Source organism: Canis aureus, chromosome 1 (assembly GCF_053574225.1).
Source record: "Canis aureus isolate CA01 chromosome 1, VMU_Caureus_v.1.0, whole genome shotgun sequence".
NCBI classification, from domain to species: domain Eukaryota; kingdom Metazoa; phylum Chordata; class Mammalia; order Carnivora; family Canidae; genus Canis; species Canis aureus.
Window position 1 is genome coordinate 38879545 of NC_135611.1, and position 24831 is coordinate 38904375.

Below are 24831 nucleotides of genomic sequence, written 5' to 3' on the forward strand. Positions count from 1 at the left end.
AATTATTTTCAGTGTCAAATGTCTGACATTTAAAATTTTTGAACTATTTAAATTATTTGAAGTCAATTTTATCTAGAATTTTTAAGAACACTTAAGTGTTTACATCGCCATCTATCTTTTGTGGAAAGTGTATAAGATGAATAATTATTAAAAGAAGAACTGTCTTTCTTTTACAACAGATGCTTGAAGTTAGATTGTTATATGAAATAAATGATGTGGAATCCCCAGAGGGCGAACAGGCGCCGCCTTTGCCAACACCAGTGGGGGGCGCCACTCCTCAGCCCATTCCTCCTCAGTCTCATCCTTCTACCAGTAGCAGTTCATCTGATGGGCTTCGTGATAATGTCCCTTGTTTAAAGTATGTTATTAAAAAATACAGATGTTTTGGAAATAAGATAAATTTAATTTAGATAAATTACAAGCTTTATTACAGTGATAATTTCCTGTGATAGAGAAAAATGACATTTCTTTCTGGGTTGTGCTGTGGTTAATACAACTCATTCTTCTGTGGTATCAAAAGGAATATGATTGAATTCCATGATTTTTATCTTTAAAGTGCTAAGATTTGATCTGTAAACATACCCGTAGAACAGCGTGGATCTTTTCTGTATATATAGCTCAATCTTCACATCTATAGATGTTTTCTACTCTGGATTCAATGTGGATCAAATATGTATGTAGACTGCTTTCTACTGCTCTGAAAGTTCTGGGTTTTTTTTGTCTTTAGAGATTCAGTCATTTTGTAATCATTTTCTTGGCTTTCTGAATCTTCTCTAGCACACCAGTATCATTATTTAAATGCCTTTATTGTAGCATTCTGGATATGAATACATTTTGCTTTTTTAAACAGGAATAAATTGGGTACAACTTTCTTATCCTTTCTTTTTCTGACTTATATTATTGAGTTGTTAAATGTTTTAAAGGATATGAGCCTTAAATATGACAGAGAAATAAAAGAATGAGGAAAAAGTTAAGATCACTGAAAAATTTTATAAGACTGTGATTAATTACATTTACAAAGAAGTTCAGTTGGGGTAATAACTAAAAAAAGTGGTTATGGAAAATGTCAAAGAAATTCAGTACATGAGTTGAGGTGCAAAAGCCAGATTAGTAGATTCAAGGTAGGGAGGCCTAATGAGAGATCATTGGCATTTGTTAAAAGAACCAGGTTTTGTCCTGGTTGTATTTTAGATCTACTGGAGTTTCTTCTCTTGATGAGTAGTAAAGAATTGCTGTGGAGAATGTCTGTGTAACTAGCATTGCATTGCAATGACTCCAAAGATATGGGCAGATTTTTTTATATCATAGTCATTTAAAAGGTGTAGACTTTTTTTTAAAGATTTTTATTTATTTATTTGAGAGATTAGCATGAGTACTAGTAGGGAGAGGGAAGCAGCAGAGGGGGAGAGAGGAAACAGACTCCCTGCTGAGCAGGAAGCCCAATGCAGAGCTAGATCCCAGGACCCTGAAATCAGGATTGAGCCAAAGGCAGACACTTAACCACCTAAGCCACTCAGGTGCCCCCAAAATTACAGACTTCAAAAAAAAAAATCTATATGTTTATATAAATTTGAGATTGTGTGTTCTATGTTAGTGGTTCTCAAACAGAGATGTTTTTGCTCCTCATCATTTTATTGGCAATATCTGGAGACGTTATTAGTTGTCAACAGTAGGAACAGGGTGCTACTGGCATCTCGTGCATAGAGGTCAGGGATGATGCTCAAACGTGCAGAACGGTGCCCCGCAACAAAGAACTTGCAGGTCAGAATGCCACTAGTGCCAACAGGAGACTCTGATCTGATCTAAAAAATGTAAGCATTCAGGTTAAGCAGCCACATTTCTCAGAAAGGTCTCAGGGTTTTGGGGTGTTTTTTTTTTTTTTTTTTTGGCCCTCTCTCAAGTATATACATACACATCCTCCTTTTTGCTACAGTTCTGGCACATGTTTTGCTAGAATGAAATTGGAAATACAGAGAATTCTACATTCTTCCATGTTGTTACTTACTTAGTACTGCTTTGCTTTAAACTTAAATTTGTAAAATTTCCATTAATGTTCTTTGATTTTAATGTGTATTTCTCCAGCCTTTGTTAAGTTCAAGTCTTATAAGCCTGTAAAGTACAATTTGTCTTTGATGTTTGTTTTTATAACATTTTTATGGCAAAGTTTTTAAGATTTTTGTCTAAAATTGACAAATTTACCAATGACTTTTTAATCACAGGCAATTTGAGTTATACCTCATTTTTTTTCTTCTGAACAGTTTTCTGGTAAATGCAGTTATTTATTAACTTCACATAGTTTTCATCCACAGTCCCAAAAGCCAATTTTTAAATGTCAGAAATATAATCAAATTGATATTAAAATAATTACTACTTTGTTTTTATACAAAATGCTTGCATATGTAATTGTTCCTTTGAAGAAACATTTTAAGAGTAGTTATTCAATTTATTCCTATAACCAGTAAAATTTTGTGTTTTTAGGTATTTTAATTGGGCTTTTGCAGTCCGAACAGACATTTTGAAACAGCAAAGTCTCCAAACATACATTTAAAATATATTTGTATAGGGCAGCCTGGCTCAGCAGTTTAGCGCCACCTTCAGTCCAGGGCCTGATCCTGGAGACTCGGGATCAAGTCCCATGTTAGGCTCCCTACATGGAGCCTGCTTCTCCCTCTGCCTGTGTCTCTGCCTCTCTCTCTGTGTCTCTCACAAATGTATATATATTTGTACAAACTATGGAGCTTTTTATAAACGTTCAGCTCCTTGTCTTTAAAAAGTAAAACCTTCATTTACATATATTAAAATATTAAAATAATTCACATGTAAACATTGTAGACATAAAATATTATACCCACCCATCCCCTATTTTGCATTTTAAAGATTTTATTTATTTATTCATGAGAGACACAGAGAGAGAGAGAGAGAGGCAGAGACACAGACAGAGGGAGAAGCAGGCTCCCTGCAAGGAGCCTGATGTGAGACTCCATCCTGGATCCCAGATCCTGTGATCATGCCCTGGGCCAAAGGCAGACATTCAACTGCTGAGCCCCCAAGTGTCCCTATTTTGCATTTGTAAATCTAACCTATCCTGTTATTTCTTGATCCCATTTCTAATTTTTTTACCTATTGGGGATTTTGCAGCAGGCTTGACTGGCTTATTTTTGCTTAAGAATTTTTTGTTTGTTTGTTTATTCTTACTAATTAAGAATTCCATGAATTTTGTATGTCTTCATCACTGAAATTTTAAATGTCCCCATGTACGCACTTCTGATACTATCCCTGTATTTTTGTTCCTGCTCTAATCTAATGTGCATGTTAAATATGCTAGAAGAAGGTGGACACTTCTTTGAACCTTACCTAATTTATCCAAGGAAAAAATAACACAGATTCTTCTATTCTGAAGAATACTCTATTTTCATTTCTATATCTTGAGATGGACAGCCACCACTGATTAGTGGTATTTCCCTGAGAAAAGCCAGAACGTCTGCTCATCGAGCATACAGTTCTGAGTGTCCTGCCTTATAGATATTGCACGAAGTGACTAACTCCGTTCATTTTTGGAGCACCCTCAATGATTCATGTTTACTCTAAAATTTGGACAATAAGAAGACAACTGGAAGGACACCTAGGTGGCTCGGTGGTTGAGTGTCTGCTTTTGGCTCAGGGCATGATCCTGGAGTCCTGGGATCAAGTCCTGCATCGGGCTCCCTCATGGAGCCTGCTTCTCCCTCTGCCTATATCTCTGCCTGTGTGTGTGCGTGTCTCTCTCATGAATAAAAAAAATAAAGTCTTTAAAAGAAAAAAAAAAAAAAAAGACATCTGGAAAATGGCAAAACCAGAATTTAGACTCTAGCTTTTCAAAAGCCCTCAGTTCTTTCTACCAACATCAGACCTTTGCAGCCAGGCTTTGAAGACCCTTTAAAGTCTGGACCTAGCCTATCTTGCTATATTGATTTCTCACTGTTACTACACATACCTCCACTGTGAGCAAACTTACACACTTGTTAATCTTTGACTGTGGGTTTCCTACTACTAGTTTGCATATGTTTGCAAAAGCAATATATTTTGAGCACCTATTCAGCAATTATTGGGGAAAGAGTCTACAACCAAAATTACTATCAACTTAAAGAGTACTTTATTTTATTTTATTTATTTTATTTTTTAATCTTTTTTTAATTTTCTTTTTAAAGATTTTATTTATCCATGAGAGACAGAGAGAGAGAGAGAGAGAGGTAGAGACACAAGCAGAGGGAGAAGCAGGCTCCACGCAGGGAGCCCGACGTGGGACTCAATCCCGGGTCTCCAGGATCAGGTCCCGGGCTGAAGGCAGCGCTAAACCGCTGAGCCGCCTGGGCTGCCCAAGAGTACATTTTTTTAATAGTGAAAGCATCATGCACACAAAAGTAAATTTGTCACTTTTTTTTTTTTTAATTTTTGTACTCACTATGTTTTGGCTACTTTTAATTTTGTTAAACCATATATTTAAGTCTATTTTTCTAACTTGAATTTTTTTCCAACTTGATTTTTCTTTCCTCTTCTTAATTCATAGGCTTCTCATTCTCCTTATTCCTTTCCCCATTCCTCCCTCCCCTTCCTACCCATGGTCTTTTTCTCCCTCCCTACTTCCAACCCCCCAGTCTGTAATGGGAACTTATGTATGATTTCTTACTTTTGTTATTTATGTACATACTTTGTCTCCAACTAGATTAAATGCCTCTAGAGAACAGGATTTAGCTTTTTTTCATTTTTGTATATTTAGTACAATTTCATATATAAATTACTGTTTGCATATTTATGCATGACTTTATAATTACAGAAGTTAATAAGATACTTGAAGATGGGTTAAAAGATAATATGTTTTCCTTTATTACAGAGTTAAAAATTCACCACTTAAGCAGTCTCCAGGTTATCAAACAGAACTAGTTATTCAGTTGGTATGGGTGGGTGGAGAACCACCACAACAAATAACCAGCCTGGCAGTCAATTCTTCATATGGATTGTAAGTATAATTTATGTGTTTTTCAGTCTCTTCATACTATGCCATACATTTTTTTCATTTTTAAAAACAGGATGACTTTTATTAGAGCATCAGTTAAAAAATTGTATAAAAAGTTGTTTAATTTCAGATCATATTTAGTGTTTATTTGGAAAATAATTCTGTTCCAAATAAATTACTCAGGATATACTTATAGTGCTTCATGATAAATTAAGATAAAGGTTCAAAGTCAACATGTGGGGATCCCTGGGTGGCGCAGCGGTTTGGCGCCTGCCTTTGGCCCAGGGCACGAACCTGGAGACCCGGGATCGAGTCCCACGTCGGGCTCCCGGTGCATGAAGCCTGCTTCTTCCTCTGCCTCTCTCTTTCTCTCTCTGTGACTATCATAAATAAATAAAAATTTATTTTAAAAAAATAAATAAATAAAAAATAAAGTCAACATGTCTTCTCCTGGATAAACTCTGAGAAACAATTTCCTTCTTAATGCTCAGTATAATAGAGGTCTAATAACATCAACTCTGAAGACTTTGTTATAAGCTAATTCTATAAATGTTGAACCAGAGCTATATAATTTCTTCTACTTCCAAAATTCATGTGTATAAATTATAAAGGCATAGTAATAGTTTGATAAAGTATTTATACTATAGTTGCTTTATCAATTCATACCCTCAAGTATTGAGTATTAATTATTCATACTTTCTATTATAATTTGGTAGACTTACAAAGTACTTTTGTTTGTTTAAAAATCAACATTGTGGTAAAAGAGAAGCCACACACTATGTAGTTCCAGGGCTATTTCTCAGTATGTGGGTCACTGTTGTCTTCTTTGATGTTAGCCCTGAAGACTCGTTCATCTTTCTTCTTCCTCCTGGAACTACTACCACTCACCCTATCCCTGTAGTTTTATACCAGTTAAGACTGGCTGTAGTCTGAGATGGTCATCTCTCAGGTCATCTCTCAGCAAATCTTTCATTTGCTACCCCACAATGTAAGAACACAAACCTCCTTTTTAATATTTCATTGCACAACTATAAAGAAAGAGGGAATAATAAAAAGAGCTGTCAGAAGTTTCAAAGGAAGTTACAAATCGATTGATCACAGGCTCATGGGCTCACAGTTAACGTTTTATTTAGTCCCTCCCTTGTACCTTTTTAATATTTGAACTAGCTGCCAAGACTATTTAATGTGAAATCCATATTTAGAGCTTTAACTGAAAAATCTGATTATCTGGCCCATGTCTCCATTCCTGCTTGGCAGTGGTCAACATGAACAGAATTCAGACTTTTCCCACTTAGATAGATGGGTCATATTCTCTCTAGTTCACCACAGTCCTTGTCTGGCCTGTTTGTATTACTTACAGAGTCTCTGTATACATTTCAGTTTTCAACTCCTGGTTTAAGACATCTTAAAAGAGTTACATTCCTTTATTCGTAGTTGTTTGGTTTGTAGTTCCTGACTTATAATCGGGAAGATATCTGGAGTACTCCAAAGGGAGACCTCCAAGATTTATGCTTTCTATTTTTTATTTTTGACTGTATAGATTATCAAAACTTTCCCAGAGATAAAATGTTCCACTTCCCTAGAAGGGAATGGGCCTTCCCTCAAGCTTCCCAAATGCCCCTAAGTCAGAAAAATAGATGTCACATTGATTAGAATGGGGATTTATGTCTGTGATCAAGTTTCAGTTTCCTACGCCAACATTTTTTTTAACAACATCGACTTGTAATCATTAATGTCTGTAGAAGATATACATTGTTCCATGAAAAAGCATATGTTATCTGTATTTTCATGTCCTTGATAATCTTTAGATACAAAGAGGAATTTTCTGAAAAACCCATCCTTCTTCTTTTCAGCCTTATACAGGTACATTTCCTTATAATTACTTATTTATGCTAAAATATTTGCTCTTTTCCTATTCCCAGGGTAGTTTTTGGCAATTGTAATGGCATTGCAATGGTAGACTACCTCCAGAAAGCAGTACTCCTCAATCTGGGCACTGTTGAATTGTATGGCTCCAATGATCCTTACCGGAGAGAACCCCGGTCTCCTCGTAAATCTCGACAACCTTCAGGAGGTATAAAGAAAAAAATCTTGAGTTTTAGGATTTCTATAAATACTGAGTTACTTATGTGAATATAAATACTAAAGTTAGATAAATACCTTGTCTGACTTAGTCTATATATGTAAACTGTCAAAACTTGTAAAAGGTTTGAGCCTTCTTTATTTTGTATTGCTTTTAGATTTTGCTTTTGTTTTAAATATCCTAGGATTTTAATTAATGTTGGGAAAGAACCACAGTGGCAAGCTTCTTCAGCTAAATTATAATGAGATGAAAATTTGTCTTATTATGGAACAAAAGTTAATCTCAAAGTATTGCCCCTTTTATTGATTGGTATTATAAGACCAAAAATTCATTGTTGAAACGATGTAATTTTAAGGGATTATTTCCCATGCAGAAAAAAATGTAAATGCAAAAATGAGTTTGAGTTCTATGAAAATTCAGTGTTCTCAGGTAGCCTTGATTCAATACAAACCAAGATCCAATGATTTTCTGTATAGCATTCTTTTGTATTTGCTAGGTAATTAGCCTTAATTTTATATTATTTAAAAAAATTTTTTTAAAGACTTACCTATTTGAGAGACAGCATGAAAGACCAGCACAAGGGGATGGGAGGATCCGTGGGGGATGGGAGGATCCGAGGGGGAGGGAGAAGCAGACTCCCTGCTGAGCAGGGAGCCAATGTTGGTCTTCATCCCAGGGCCCTGGGCTTATGACCTGAGCTGAAGGCAGACACTGAACCGAGCCACACAAGCATCCAGTTCATCTTAATTTTAAGTGTATTAATATGTCTAGTTGGTGGTCTATACCAGTATTCCTCACTTGATTTTTTTTTTTTTTTAACTTCATGGCATTGGATCTCTGGCACATAGGGTCATATTAGTGAGGCCTTCAGCAATTACTGCAGTAATTGCTCCAGTATAGGCTCCAGTCTCCACAGGACCTGTTCAGCTGGACCAGGGATTGAGGGGAACCCTGTCTTGGGCAGATTTGGCCAATATGCAGAATGCCAGTGTGCACTGAAACACTGGGAAGATGTGTTCTATACTTATAACTCAGTCTCTCTGAATTTAAATTCTGAGATTCATTTCTCATTTGGTCTCATGGCATAAATAGAAAATACTACCTGTATCACAATTTATGAGAAAGAAAAAAAAAGATGGAATATAGACCTTACTATCACTTTGGCCTGATGCTTGAGTTTTTCCCATTTTTATTTTTGTGTGTGACCATTTTGTCATGTGTTATCTTCAGCAGAAATTGTCCCAACCATACCATTCTAGTACTTTGTCTCCTTTTTTTTCTTTACTTTTCATTGCTTCACTAAGGCATGCTGATTGTGACTTCTTGCATGTACGGCCTTTCTAGCTTATATTCTGAATCTGTGAAAAAACTCCAGTCTTCTTTATGTAAGTTCTTTATTTCATGTCAGTAACGTCATGGTATGTTTATTTGTTGTATGTAAAATATTTTTTTTCATTTATTTTAAAAACAGCTTATTAAAACATTATATATCTAAAATGATATACTCATTACTTAAATTTATCATCATATGTATATGAAAAAAAGCTATTGAAATGTTTACGTCCCAATCCAGTTTCTTTATAAGGCAAAAGAAACTAATATTTAGTGTTAGAAAGTTAAAATATTGTCATGATAGAGGAGGCAAGTACTTTTAGCAATTTTACCACAAACCTGTGTAAAAACTTTATTGCTTCTAAAATTAATTTCTTTTCTCCTTGATACCTCATAGTTTCTTAAAACTGCTAAAAATTAAATACCTAAACTTATCCAAGTTTAGAGACCAGTTTTATCATGTGATACCAAATATGTTTTTTCTTAAATTTTATTGCATCCTATATTCTGTAATAAATCTCATAATATTATTTATGTTATTATTTGCTTTATTTTATATTGAAGAGTTAGATGTTTAGGCACAGGAGAACTATTTGAGATATTTACTTAAGCTCACTTGTAACTATTAGAATTATGTCTTTAAATTAAAAGAAAGTCATTTTAAAATGTGCTTTAACATTTTAAAAACATTTGTGCCTTAATTCTAAAATATAATTTATTTCAAATAAAATTAAGTATAACATAATTGGTATCAAAATGCTTTAATTGCATTGATAAAAATGATATTCTTGCAGAAGTGTGTATTTTTTAATATGTTTTGGAAGTGTAGCCCAAATACCACCAAATTCGATCTACTTTAGAGATTAGTTTGGGGTAATATTTTTACTACTAGTAGATTCTGTTATGTTTTCATAAACAGTAAGGTGTTACTCATGAAATTATTTTATAAACATTACTGTTTATGTGTTTTACAACTGCATTAAAATACAGTTGAGCCCATAACTGAAATGTATACAGTATTTTCATAATAAAAATTATGAGATTGTTACAGGGACAAATAGTGGTAAATTATTTCAACTACCTGTAGATCTGCTGGAAGTCTTAATAATAACAAAAGTGAAATACGATAATACGTGTCTTGTTTTGCTAGCCACATTTTCATTCAGTGAAGGACACGAAAGGGAAATTTCTATTCTGACTATAATTCTAACCCCCAAGTAAGATCTTCTTAGTGATATGAAAGTGATAAACCAATGAGAAGAAACTTATTTAGTCTTGGAAGTTGATAATTCTAAAGAAGGAAATTAGAGGGACAAAATTGTGTGTACTTTAGGAAAAATATTTTCAAAAGTTACAGAAGTGACTCTAAAAATGAAGATTTGGCTTATACAATTGCAATTAATTTCAATTCTTCAGTATGTTCAGTAGAATAGAAAAAGAGAAATAGCTGTGAAGCCCAGTAATACTACTTGATATTTCTGTGTGTGTGTGTATGTTATCTATTATAAGAAGCAAACCAAAACACAATATTTAATAAATGAGGGATATAATCAAGGATGCATAAATAAGTGTTGCATAATCAGTCAGTACTGTGTTGAATATAAGCTGGTCTTCAAAAAATGGGAAATAGCAAAATGTTTGGTTTCAGTGAAAATATAATTAAAGAAGGATTAGGACCCTAGGGATCATTTGAAATTATAGTTGAAAAACAGAAAGTAGAGGTAAATAACTTTGTTTCTCAACTATCCAATAAGAGGAATGATTTATCTTTCTGGAAAGTATGAAAAATAATTAAGAGAAATGAAAATCTAAACTTACATACATACATTATGTTTGTAAGGCAGACCTTGGTAATAAAAAGTGATAAGGTAATAAAGGTAATAAAGGTAATAAAGGTAATAAAAACATACCAAGAGAATTTGTTAACAATACCCAAGTTGATTAAGGTCAAATAAATCAGTAAGTTTAATGTACAAATCAGTCAAATATTCTGGAATGGTTTGTGCGCATATTGAAAATAGAGATATCATTTAAGGTCAACAGGAATCCTTTAAAAGTAAATTGTACCAAAATTGATGTTACTTTTTTAATCTCATAACTATATTGATGTCTCATAGCAGCCTGTTGACATAAGGTTTCCTGAAGTTAACCAGATTCTAAATAAAGAATTCCATGTATATTTTTTTTGAAACAGACAGATGGAAGTGACCTACTTTAGTTTGACAATTACAAGATTCATTAAACCAGGAATCAGCAAACTACTGTCCATGAGCCAGATCTGGCCCACTGCCAGTTTTTGCCAGTACTGTTTAATTAGAAAAACATCATGCTTATTTGCTTAGCTGGCCTCAAAACCAATCTGGACCTTCACAGAACAGGTTTGCTAGCTCCCAGATTAAACCATGCTATCAGTTTGTAGCTTCACAGTTTGCTAGCTCCCAGATTAAACCCTGCTATCAGTTTGTAGCTTCACAGGTCAGTTTGTAGCTTCACATTAACTTCAGTGTATTGTGCCTCAGTAGATGGATGTATTATGCTGAATAATATATAATTATACTTTGTTGAACATTTTAAATAGTAAATTAAGCTACCTATTTAAACATATGATAAAGAAGGTATGCTTATTGTTTCTAAAGAGTAACTACTACATTTGATGACAGAATAAAGACCCATGAAGATTCTGTAGGTAGAAATAATAAACTTAAACCAATACCATAGCCACATAGTATAGACTATAGGATCATATACATCAATCAGCCATATAGGGTTTTACTTGACTTTTACCCTGAGCCAGATGTGAAAGGCTTAAAATTTTGAAATTTGTTATTTTTACTCAGTGCTAGGCACACTATAATACTAGAGTATACTATCACTACTATTTATTATTAAGATATAATTGGCATATAATCATTATATTAGTTTCAAATAACGATTTTATATTTGTATACATTGCAAAATGATCACCACAGTAGCTCTAACATTCCTTACCTTATTACATAGTTACAAATTCATTTTTCCTTGTAATGAGAACTTACTTCCACTCTTAGTAGCTTTCAAATATCTAATACACTATCATATACTGTAACTGGAATTCTGTACATTTGACCCTTTTTACCTATTTCTCCCACCCTCCACACTCTGTTTATGGCAATCATCAGTTTGTTCTCTGTATCTATGAGTTTTTTTGTTTGGGGGCTTTTTTGAGGGGTGGGGTTAGATTCTGCTGTATCATATAAGTGAGATCATACAGTAATTGTCTTTCTCTGACATATTCTATTTAACATATGTCTTTGAGGTCCATCCATGTTGTCACAGATGGCACAATTTAAATCTTTTATGGCTGAATACATTGCATTGTGTGTGTGAATGTATATATGTATGTATATGTGTTTGTGTATATATACTACCCACATTTTTATATACTCCACATTTTCTTTAGCAATGCTTCCATCGATGGACACTTGTTTCTGTATATCACTACTGTTTAAAGACCTGTTATTTGAGTTTCTATCAAGAAGAAATTCATTTACATAAACAGTATTTTGTCAAAGATTAAATGCATACCTAAAATTCCATCCATTGTTCTTTGAACTATGAAACTAATTTTTTGGGTTTTTTTTCTCCCAGAACCATTAGTTTAATGAGTGCTGAAAAGAAAAAAAAAAAAAAAAGTTACTGATTTTCATTTGAAAATTTCCTAGTGAATAAAAATAATATATAACTCAAAATAGAAAACTCTTCTTATAAACCGAATTCATTATTCTGTGTTCTCTGAAAATGTTATAAAAATTTTCTTAGTGACTGGATTGTGATATGTCTTTTACTGAAGGATTGGAAAAATGGATACTGGTCATACATGCACATATGTCAGCATGATGGTTAACTTCTTCTGAGGTCTTTTCTCTTTTTAAAGAATTTGCAGGAATTCTTTTCATTCCAGTCACTAAGCAACTTAATAGCCATACTAATTATTTACTCTGCATGTTGCCATGTCTTTTTCTTGTCTACAGCATAAAAAGCCATAGCATATCGTTTCTCTTAAGAATCTAGGCCATCGTATAAGATATATTAGTTTTATAAAGTTCATACATATCTGTGAAAAGGAAGTATTTCTTTAGAGCTCTTTAAAAATGTGCAGTAGAGGGGTACCCCTGGTGGCCCAGCGGTTTAGTGCCACCTTCGGCCTGGGTCATGATCCTGGAGACCTGGGATCAAGTCCACGTCAGACTCCCTGCTTGGAGCCTGCTTCTCCCTCTACCTGTGTCTCTGCCTCTCTCTCTCTCTCTCTCTCTGTCTCTGTGTGTGTGTGTCTCTATGAATGAATGAATGAATGATAAATCTTAAAAAAATAAATAAAAATAAAAATGTGCAGTAGAGTTTTTAAGAGGTATAGTAAGTAAAGTACAATATTTTACATTTACATTATCTTATATATGACAAGTAACATACAGTCTTTTAAATATTGCAAATGTGGAGGCACAAAATATTTTAATTATTCAAAAATATTCAAGGAGGGCATTGGAAACATTGCAGGAACCACATTGAGGCTTGAGTTGAGAGTTTCTATGATGTAAAAATTACCAAATTTATTACCAAATATTTATTTTCCCTCAAGAGAAATCTAATGTCTATCATATACTCTCAAATTACTGATTTTAAACAAAGTCCTACTTTATGTCTAATGTCCTTGAAGAATAGTAAATTATCTCTTGGAAGTTTTATTTTTCTTTAGCTGGTGACTCCTATATTATTTTGAGGTGTTTTAATATCAAAATGTTTCATTTCCTATCTCAAGATTAATGGGCATAGTATCAATGCCAGCCAGTACAGTCTATTCAACTGAGTTTTTGACAAAGACAGTCATTAAATGTGTAGTGTAAATAGGAAATACAGCTGCACTTACGTAAATTTGTGTTGTGACTTGGTGTTTGGTTCTGTTTTTTTAGCAGGTCTATGTGATATTAGTGAAGGAACTGTAGTCCCAGAGGATCGCTGCAAATCTCCAACTTCTGGTAATTTGTTTTTTATTTCATTAATAACTATAATTCTATAAAAAATAATACAGTGTATCAAAATTCCTTTTTACAGATAAGCATTTAAAGTAACACCTAGAAGGAACTTTTATGTCACTTATTTATTCTTAAAAGGATAACTATTTTTTGCATTCTCATTAAGTGAAAAGAAATGCACTAGATAAAATTTCACAGCTATTACCCATTAAGAGTCATACAACTGTGTATTCAGCTTTCTTATATTTATATCTTTTAAGGAAAATATATTTTACTCCTCACCATTGGATCAAATGGTTTGGTTAATGTACAGTCTTGTCTTTGCTCCGCAGGCCTGAGGTCATCTAGTAGAATAGTGCTCTAATTCCTGAATAGTGCCCATTTAAATATCAAAGATCTTGAACATTTATAATCTAATGGTAACTGTAGACAGAATAGTTATAGACTAATTATATATGGTTTTGGTCAAAGTGATATTTAATATAACTGTATAGCTATTTTAAGGCAGTTATCCTTTTTTGTCCATATAGGTCTTTATGTGACCTATGTGTGTAATAATATTTCAGTAGAACATAATTTTTAATATCTTTTCAATCTCCTTAACGTTAAGAGGATTGTGATTTTATTATTTTAAGTGTATAGAAACTTTGCCAGTCTTTACTAAGGTTGACTTCACAATTTTAACAACCATATTAAATCGTTCTGGCTGGGAATATTTATCAGCTTTCAACTAGAAAGATTGTTCTTAGGACAAAGTAACATGGTTATTAGATAGATTTTGATCCTTCATTGGCTGATTCTACTACATCAGAAATCATTATAAGCATGGGAAATATTGAGAAGTGCATTTTAGTTTACTCTGATATTTCGGTTTAGCAGTTTATTAGACATAGGACTCTAAAAGCTTTTGTGATGTTTCTTCTTGAAATTGCATTTTCCTAATATTGTACAAGTTATACCTTAAGATATATCCACCTTCTGGTTTTCTTAATCTTTAAATTTCATATTTAAATTCACTCATTAATGAAACATAGAACCACAGGAATTAACATAGCACCTAATGTTAAGTCTGAACATTGGTACAGTAAAGTTTGAATGAATAATATGGAGCAAATAATTGTATATCCGATCTCACAGAACTAGAGTTATTTCTGAATTTGGATTTCAGAACTGTAGTATCTTTTCATTATTGCTGTTCTTTGTCCATCTACCTACAGCACTATTCTGATCTTACCTTCTCTAAAGGCCTTGTGAATGCAGTTGTCAATATGTTAAGGCTAAAAGCCAAACTAGATAATTTGGTCATGGAATTATCTTTTAGTATATTAAATGACTGTCAAAATTGTTTTAACAAGACTCAGCCTAAATAAACTAATACTCATTATCCTAAGCCAAACTTTGAATAGGTATATTCATCTATCAATTTGAAATAACCAACAAGAGGTAATTATAGAGAAGTATTTAAGTATATTAAAATATAAGTCTGTAAATATAAAAAGTTCATAAAAGTAAAAACCCTCCAAATCTTTTCTGAGAAATTCAAACATTGTTGAACATTTTCAACCATATTTTTTTGATCCACGTGAAAGGACAATATAGTTTTAACATACAGAATTTATATGACACTAGGTGTTTTATTGTTTCAGTGAATTTGAACTGCAAGGTAAAAATTGTGAGTGTAAAAATCATTGATAAATCACAAATTCTTATCTTAGTAGAAAACTATTTAGTCTTTGATTATGCACTGAAAGATACAAGAATATTCTGAAGACATACAGATATACACATACAAATATATACATATACATATATACATTCCTGCCTATCAATATGGAGAGACAACTTTTACAAAAAAACAAATCAGACTTTAGTAGACAGTAGTTGTGCCTGAAACATGTTTCATAGAGCAGAAGATAGATGTCACTCATGCATACGTAGTGAAACATACAGTAGAAACTAGGATAAAACTCTGGAAAGCAACCTGTTGACACTATATTCTTATAGCTATGTCTTTCACTGCTTGCCCATTTTGAAATAGTAATTCTATTAGTAATTCTAATAGTAATTCTAATAGTAATTCTCACTACTCATCTTTGGCCAGTTGTCTTACTCTTTGCCCATTGGTAAATTTTTTTACATTCATTCTTGTTAGCATTCTAATAAAGAAATAAAGGAATAATTTAGTAACATTCCTCTCACCAATACATGTAAATTCTACTAATTTAGGATGGTCAAATGAGAAGAACGGAAGGGGTAAGTTTGAGGTGAATCAGAAGAACCACAAAGCATCATGTAAAACCATGTAAAGTAATAATTAAATTCCTAGCTTCAAGTACTTTCTGCAGTGTGGTAAGATATAGATAAATAAATAATTAAAGGATACAATATAGATTATAAAACCAGTATAGTTAATAGAAAACAATGTATGGGAGAAAAGAAATGTTTAAAAGTGGGTTGGAATGGAAGTTCAACTGAGTCACTCATAAATAAATACTAAGAGGAGGACCACTATTACAAAAATGAAAAGTAGTCATACATATGCCCTTTATCAAAATCAGTGTGTTTATTCAAAATAATAATATAAATGAAGAGAAACTTTTTGAAAAGCATTTAAATCTCATAATCAAAATTGGTGATCTCAGCAGTTTTAACGGTTCAGTATTAAAGCTCAATTCAAAAAGCATCCTGAGAAAATCCAAGTTAACAAATACAATTTAGTTTTTTCCATTTGTTTTTAAATAAACTGGCAGTCTCTGAAACAGAATATTAATTTTGCCATCCTGAATTAACATGGGAAATAACTTCTGCTATCTCTATTTGATCTTTGTATTTCAAAGAACTTAGATTGCTTACTGAGCACTTTCAAAATATTGGAATTTTGTTTTAGGACTGCATCAAACGTGTGTGTATGTGTGTGTGTAAATGTGAAAATGATAAAAACTTTTGTTAGGTTATTTCAGTTTGAAGAAAACTCAGGGCCACATAAACCATAATATAAATTCTGCCATTAGGGGTTACCATGTACCCCCCCAAAAAAGCTATAAATATTTTCTGTGTTTATTTTTTTCTGTGTTTATTTAATCATAATTATTTGGTAAGTATATTCAAATGGGATATGCTGAAAGCATTTTTGGAATTTTGGGTGGTTTTTTTTTTTTTCATTTTTGGAATTTTGACAAAAATTCTGAAGACCAGCAGTGGGCAATTTTCATTTAGGGGAAATATTTTCTTTACTTTTATGATTTATGTTGAAAATATTTTGGAAATATTAAAAAACAATTTGTATAATTTTATATTCACATTTAGATATGTTATCTAATTGTTGCTCTAAGATGATATCAGATAAAATAAGTATAATTTTTTTTACCTTCCTGTGGCTATTTAATATCAGAGGTGACTATGATATTTTAAAATAGTTATAACATCTTATAACTATTATCTTATTTGAAAAACAAGTATACCCATTTCTTTTCCTGAAAATGTTACTGAGCTCAGTGTTACTTATGGGATATTTTTTGATATAGGATTTATGAGGATCCATAAATACTACTTAGCAAAAATAACATGGTTTTTTTAAAGAGTAATCTTCTAAGACTATTATAGAAGAAATTGGATACTGCCAATGTTACAGGTTTTACTTGGTCTGTGGAAAGATTTTAAGGATATTTTCCACTTGGCCAAAGAAAGTATGATTTTTGTGGGAGAATGGAAGGTCAAACTTTGACCTTATTGATTGAGGCTCAGTACTTTCACTGGGATAAAAAGGAAGAAAAGTACAGAAAAACTTTTTTATTTACTTCTAGTTATGTTCCAGGCATTTGCTTCTATCAGAAGCTTTTTATTCATTCAACAAATGTTTACTTGGAGATTGCTGCGTACAAAGCACTCTGCTGAGTGCAAAGGGGATGCAAAGATAAATCAAATGGAGGCCCAGATGTGCAGTGCAGTGGGAAAAGGGCACATGTGTATTAACTTTTTAAAATATGAGGTATAAGTGAGGAACATCATAAGAGACATGTACTGATAAATGATTATTGGAATTTAAAAAGAGGGAAGATGATTTATAGCAAAGAGATTGAAAATTTATAGGTGAGATGTCATTTGAAATGTGCTGCTGTTATAAAGAATAGATTGTTTAGTAAAAGTTGTCAACTAGAATACTACTTAAGATTACATTTATAAATAAAACATTTATTTTAGAAACACCTTGTTTGAGGAAAAATGTCAAATCTTAATTATAAAAATATTAGATAAACTTATTGGGAGTCACAGCCAGAATAAAATGAAATATTTGTTACCTCCTTAAACGTAAGTAAATATTTGAACATACCTAAAATTATACGTATTATCCTCAGTATTTTAAAGATCATTGTGGTAATAATAGGCTTATATATGATTTTAAAATTTGTATATAGAAAGTTAACTCTAAAATAAGTTGCCAGAATACTTCTTGCATGAGATTCTTAGTTCTAGATGAACCATATTCATTTAACATCAAAGAATTTTTGCATTTTTTTTTTCAGAAAGAGTTAATTGCTGCTTTTCTTTCAGAAAGAGTTAATAGCTGCTTATATTTTTCTTTATCTGTTCTCTAATATCTATGCCAAGATTTTTCTAAATGGTTGCAACTTAAGGAAAAATTGTTCTAGATTAGGGATTTCTCTACCATGAAAGATAATGTACTACTGTTTGCTATTCTTACTATAGTATTAGAGGAGTTGTTATTAATTATATGCATGACCTTTTCTTGTGGCCAATAATATGGAAACTTATCTTAGAAGTTACCAGATTATTTTGTTTGTACTTTTCCCTATGACAACTCAGTGTTTGTGACTGACGATATGCCTGTTCCTTCCATTGTCTTCGTTTGTGTAGGTTCTTCATCACCACACAATTCAGATGATGAACAAAAAATGAATAATTTTATAGAAAAGGGTATAGTATCTTTATTTTAAAGTATTTTCTTTTAATTATTTTTAATTCATTTAGTTTACTTTGAATAGATTTTGACATTTTATATCAAAATATTATTTTCAGTGAAGACCAAAAGCAGAAAGTTTTCCAAGATGGTAGCCAGTGATATAGGTAGGAAATAGAAATTTCTCTTTTGTTTCTAATCCTTGCTATATGCAGTGTTACTCAACACCAAAAAATGATCTAATGCATTGCATTTTGTATATATTAATTTGTTACTTCTGTGCTAAACAATAACCTCTTGGGCTGTTTCTTCTAAACTCATTGGGGCAGTAATTATTAAAAATCAGTTAAATTGGGGTTGCAGTTCTTCCTCTGACTTAAAATGTGAATTATTCTATTTTTATTTTTGCTTTATTTTAAATAAAGCAGGGTTCAATTTATGCCATAAATAGTACAATTCTGTACTTCCAGATTTTGAGATCTTTTTCCTCTATAGTTTTATTTGTATTTTCTCCTAGCTTTATTTCATCTTTCTCAAATTTTCAAAACCCTCAATTTCAAGGAAATAGTTCTCTAAAATATTGACTTTTTTATTCTGTAATCTGCACTATCCTTGAGTTAAATGGGAATTTTCTTAAAACTCTTCCTTCCCTCCCACACACAAGTAAAAGTGATTGATAGTGTTTTATATTAATCCTTTCTACTGGTTCTATGAATATACTTTGAAATGAATTACCTAGTCCAAGATTTTCAGTTTAAAATTTAAAATTCCAATTTGGAAGACAAAACATAATCAAACTTTGAGGACGTAATCAATCTCTTAAGATTTTTTGGTTGGTCATAAAAATTTGAATATTCTCTGAAGATTTTTAAAGGCTTGAGAAGCACTGTTTTACAAAAAGAGAATAAATTTAATCTTTGATTTAAATCTAAAATTCTTATTATACTGTTATGTTCTTTCCTCAAAAATGCCTACCATACATTCCTTGAATTATATTAAATGAGATGCATTTCAGGGCAGTTGAAATAGATTTATCTTTTCTCATGATAATGTAGAGTAAAGTTAAATTTCAAAAATTTAACAGAAGTAGCATCCATATTGTCTACATGTTGTAAATTGAACCCTGTTAAGTCATATTAACGTTGGCTGACTGTTAGCACCTCTGGTCATTATTTAAATAAGATGGTTTATTCTTGGGCAATGGGCTCTTCATAAATGGGAAATGATTATCTTTTTGTGGTTTTATAGTAAATCAGTTGGTAATAGTTAAATTGCTTTAATTATGTACTAGCACTATAGCATAATATTTTTTCAACCAAATTTTTAAAATATTTTGTCTTAATGGTACTTACTGTCATATAATATAAAAAATTAGAAGGGACTTTCCTACATACACTTATTAATCAAAGAACTTTTAGAATTTAATTATATGGGAATTTTACCTTGCATGAAAGGAACCTTGTATATAATTACAGTTTTAGAAATAATTTCTCTGCCCCATATTTGACCTCGAGGTTATATTTGCTTTGTTAAATATGGTGACTAGTTCCTCTCTTTCTTCTGTGTTTTGAATAGAATATGTAACGTGAAACATCTGAGCTTGAATATTTGAGAGTCTTCAGTTAACACATTTCTTAGACTAAGAACATTATTGGAAGTTCTTTGGTAACGTTCTTGCTTGCTTTTTATGTTATTGGCAAGTTTTTCTTTTTGCCATGCCAATTTTTATGTTTATGGTTTCTGGGAAACATGTTAACTTTATTCAGTTTTTTAAACTCAGGTTACTTATACAGTTATATTTAATTATTTGACATCCTCAGAAATTACTGCTCTATTTCCTATTTTATGTATAACTTTGGTTTTGGTGGTAATCTTTCAGTGTGGTTTTTAATCTCAACATAGATCCAAGGAAAACTCAATTCTCAATTTTTTTCTTCATTCAAATGGAGACTGCTCCATTTTAGACTTTTTTTTTACAGTTGAAAAAATGAGGGTTTTTTTTTTACATTAATGTAGAGTTTTGTAATAAGTGTTAACATAAAATATCAGTGAAATATCAGAAAAAAAAATACATAGAATGTCCTGTGCTTTCTATGTAAAGTTTATGGTGTCAAGAGTGGTAGGATTCCTTGAGCATTCTGAGCTCACTGTGTTTCCTATCAGCCAGTCCTATACTTGCTCTGAAGTCTCCTGGGCCTCATAAAATGACCACCTCTCTCTTCCTCAGTCTATAAACTATAGCTTCAATTATAATGTAGTGATGAAGTGTCCTAATAAGGGAGGACATAAGATTTAAGCCTAGGCCCTCAAGATTGACACTAGTAAGAAAGACACTTTGCTGGGAAGACTGACTGAAATGTCTTGCAGCTTCACCTTTTCTTTTAAGGTAACTGCTACCGATATTGGAAGGGTGAGATGCAAAATGTCATTCTTACTTTAATGCTCTAACCCAAGCTTGAAAATCAACCCCTTTATTACTACCTGACAGTACAGCTGAGATAACTAAGATAACAGTTTAAAAATACACACACACACACACACACACACATACACACACATTTAACAATTACAATTCTTCTGACACCATGCCAGCCCTTTATAAATAATATTTTTTATTTATTCAATGTAACTACAGTGAGGGACTTACTATTACTTCCCTGTTTTACAGATGAGGTAATGGAGAGGTAGAGTATAAGTAATGTATCTGTTGGTTACACAGCTAGCAAATGACAGAGCCAGGATTCCCACCCAAGTAGTCTGACTTCACCATTTGTCCTTTCAACACTGTACTATTACCTCTTAAGACAATTTACCAAAGTCTGTAAGGATTCAAAACCAAGTCCATTGTGTGATTTCTAACTAGATATTCTGGTTATGGTCCTGTTCTATCTACATAGGAACTTAGGAAAAAATATGGTTCCTGTTAAATTCTGCCCCAGCACCAGATCAAACATAATATATAGTGCCTGGAAGTCTACTTTTTTCAAAGACCAGACTGAAGGAAAGTAACTACAGTGACCAATAGAGTCCCATTTACCCAAAACTTAGCTTCATTGTTTCCCGGCTGACAGCTAACTCCAGTAAATGATATCAACAGTGACTTCTTTGTATTGCGTAAGAATAGCAGCCTAAAAAGGCATAACTTTAGTCTTGTGAGTTTAACAGCAAAAATAAAGCAGAATATAATGCAATTGCAACATTCCTAAAGAAAGGTACATTCATGTAATACACATATAGTGACTTGGTTTTGTCTGTTCATACTTGATGATTAATTTTTGTTAGTAAAATCTTAATGACCAGCATTTCCAAAATCAATCTTTCTTATAGTGCTAACCATTTCTGTAAATTATTTAGAAAATAAGAGTGGCTACCAATTCTGATTTGCTTATTATTTATATTTTATAAAACTTTGGAAGTATGAAATTCTGTAAAACTTTTTATTAAGTTTGTGTAAGAATAGTCCTAAAATGAATGTCTTTATTAAAGTGTTAATCAAATTTTTATGATACCTTATGAATAAAATATGGTCCAGATGCTAGCATTGTTTGGTAGATTTTAAAACTACATGATCAGTCTTTTCTAAAGTTTGTTGGTTCTATTTCAGTGATTCTATTTCATTGTGAAAGTGGATTTCTATTTTTTTTTTTTTTTGTGAAAGTGGATTTCTAGCTGGATTCTGTAGTCTACAGCCCTGCCCATGTCCCATAATATTACTAATTTTCAGATAGAAGAAATGATTACGGGAAGCTATGAGGGGGAAATAATTACTAGAGATTAAAATAAAAACATTCAAAACTTTAGTGACTTTAATGAGAACTGTGCCAAAACAAATAAAAATCATGGCTCTGTTTAATGAGCACCTCCCAAGTTCCAGGCACTATAGATATTCTCCAGATGGCATTTATAAACCTAGGAAGGATTGTACCTCCATGGTCCTTTTAATCTCTCAGATTCTGGGTTAAGAGTTACTTGGGTAATGACTAATTTTCTTTTTTTAGCAAAAACTGAAGCAATTTTTGAAGTCAATTTAAATGATGGTAATGGTCATTAGTCCAAGTACTGTTTTTGTTAGTTCTCTTTTACATGAGTCCCAATAATTCCTTTTTTAAATTAAAGAGTTCTAACACAATTTAAGTAGGTTCTTAGTTTTTATATTCCAACTTGCTAATTCATTAAATCCTACAGTTTTAAATCTGCTTAAGCCCCCTTATTTTTCAAGAAAAGAGATTGAGCCTCAAAGAGGTTAAATTGCACATCCAAAGTAATGCCCCATAGTAATGACCTAGTCAGGACCAAAATCAAGATCTCTTGACTCTTATTTTACTATAGCATGTCTCCACTCTCATACTTTAAGGTTTCTTTTTCTTGTGGTGTCTTCCTTATTCTTTTATATTTACAAATTGAAAAAAATGCTCAGAGATCCATTTGGAATTTGCCATGTGAATAAAAAGGTATGTATCAAATTGATTAAGCAAAATTTTAAATTATAAAATTGTTCTAATTCATTATAAAACTCAAATTAGTACTGATATTTCTACTTTACATTACCCAATATTCAATCCCAAATGTGAGGCTGTTACTCCTTTAGAAGTTCATCTTTATATTTAATCTACAATATGGCTATTGGAAGAATAGAAGTTCATCTTGAGAGAGAAGATGAGTCAAGTGTGCAGCAATACCATTTTTATAGGTAAAATTACTCTTTATGAAGAACTGAATTTCACAAGCACTTTAAAACCATTATACACATCTGAGGTTTTCTAACAAATTCTTTTTCTCTTTCAGGATTACTAATATCTGAAGAGTATGGCATAGTGTGTATTGTATTTTAATTTTATTTCAGAATGTATCTTCTGTCAAATTTCATAATAAAATCTCAGCAATATCTATTTGTCTTTTATATTTCAGTACTTCCTGTAAATGCAATTCTTTCTCCTTGAACTTTTTCTTAAGTTGGAAGAATGTAAAATGGTCTTTCTAGAAATAACTTATGTTTGATTCCAAAAGTAAAGTAAATTAGTCCAAATTAAAGTTAAATTACTGAAATAATTTCTTTGTCAAGTATCGTTTGAGTAGAACTGTTAATATAGTGATCCCTTTCATGAAGATGGCGTTGAAGGGAGAAGGAAGCCTCTGACACTCCCGGAGTTGAAGCCAGAGCAAAGGCTTTGAAGGCCAAGTAAGCAGTACTGAAAGATGTCCACAGTAACAAAAAAAAAAAAAAAAAAAAGAAGAAGAAGAAGAAGAAGAAGAAGAAGAAGTAGAAGATCCGTACATCACCTGCCTTCTGACAGCCCAAGACACCGCATCTCTGAAGATAGCTCAAATATCCTTGAAAGAGCACCCTCAGGAGAAACAAGCTTGACCATTTGCCATCATCAAGTTCCCTCTAATGACTGAATCAGCCATGAAGAAGAAGACAACACACTTGTGTTCATTGTGGATGCCACAGCCAGCAAGTACCCAATCAAACAAGCTGTGAAGAAGCTCTATGACACTGGTGTGGCCAAGATCAACACCCTGATCCAGCTCAACAGAGAGAAGAAGTCATATGTGCAGCTGGCTCCTGACTATGATGTCGGATGTTGCCAACAAAGCTGTGATCATCTAAGCTTAGTCCAGCTGGCTAAATCACCAGCTGCTGAAAATGGTTTTTTCCACCAAAAATACTATTAATGTGGCAATTTACGCTCTACCGTTACTTGTATTAGTTTGCTATTAGCTGCCATAACAAAATGCCACAGATTGGGTGACTGAAACAACAAAAAGGTATCTCCTTTGGAGTAGTTCTGGAGACTAGAAGCCAAGATTAAGATATTAAGGTTTGGTTTCTCCTTGGCTTGTAGATGGCTACCTTTTCATTGAGTCTCACATAGTCTTCCTTCTATGCAGGTGCAACTGTGGTCTTTGTGTGTTTAAATTTCCTCTTCCAGTCAGATGGGATGAGGGTCTGCCCCTAATCGTCTTATAATTTCAGCTTAAACACCTCTTTAAAGGCCCTGTCTCTAAATACCTCACATTCTGAGGAATTGAAGGTTAATGTTTCAACATACAAATTTTGGAGGAACAGTTCAGCTTATAACACTTAGGGTTTTATTCTGTAGAAAATGCAGAGTTTATTATGATATCCTAGGCATCAAGTTTTATGAATTTATGGAAAGCAAATAGAAACTGGAAAAATATTGAAGACTAAAGCTATAGGAGTTCAAGAATTAAAAGAACTTGTTATAGCCGAATCTTAAGAGATGATTTAAAGATTCCTTTCCATTCTAAGTAATGGCTATGTGTTCCAAATTTCAAAAGTGATCTTTCTGATGAATAGGCCTGTGTTTAATTTGCCCTCTTTTTTTCTTCAAATCATTTGTGAGAAAATTCAGCTTCTTTATGTAGAAGTAAAATTCCAATGACAGTTTGTGTTGATTCATTTACTTATGCACTTATCACCATGCTCATTGACCACACCTTAAGTGCTATATACATACTTAAATGCAGTATT

The 24831-nt window shown here is 32.5% G+C and overlaps 1 protein-coding gene across 4 annotated transcripts in view; it reads left to right on the top strand.

Moving 5' to 3' along the window:
- STXBP5 (syntaxin binding protein 5) overlaps positions 1–24831 on the top strand; it is a 167805-nt gene that overhangs the window by 101719 nt on the left and 41255 nt on the right. For 2 of the 4 annotated variants that reach the window (XM_077896411.1, XM_077896410.1), the window contains exons 16-19: positions 180–358; positions 4871–4996; positions 6916–7067; positions 13355–13420. In XM_077896411.1, coding sequence (XP_077752537.1) covers positions 180–358; positions 4871–4996; positions 6916–7067; positions 13355–13420 — 523 coding nt within the window. Of the gene's footprint in view, positions 1–179; positions 359–4870; positions 4997–6915; positions 7068–13354; positions 13421–18292; positions 18353–18454; positions 18503–24831 lie in introns of all 4 variants that reach the window. The other 2 variants (XM_077896408.1, XM_077896409.1) reach the window with 2 other exon arrangements.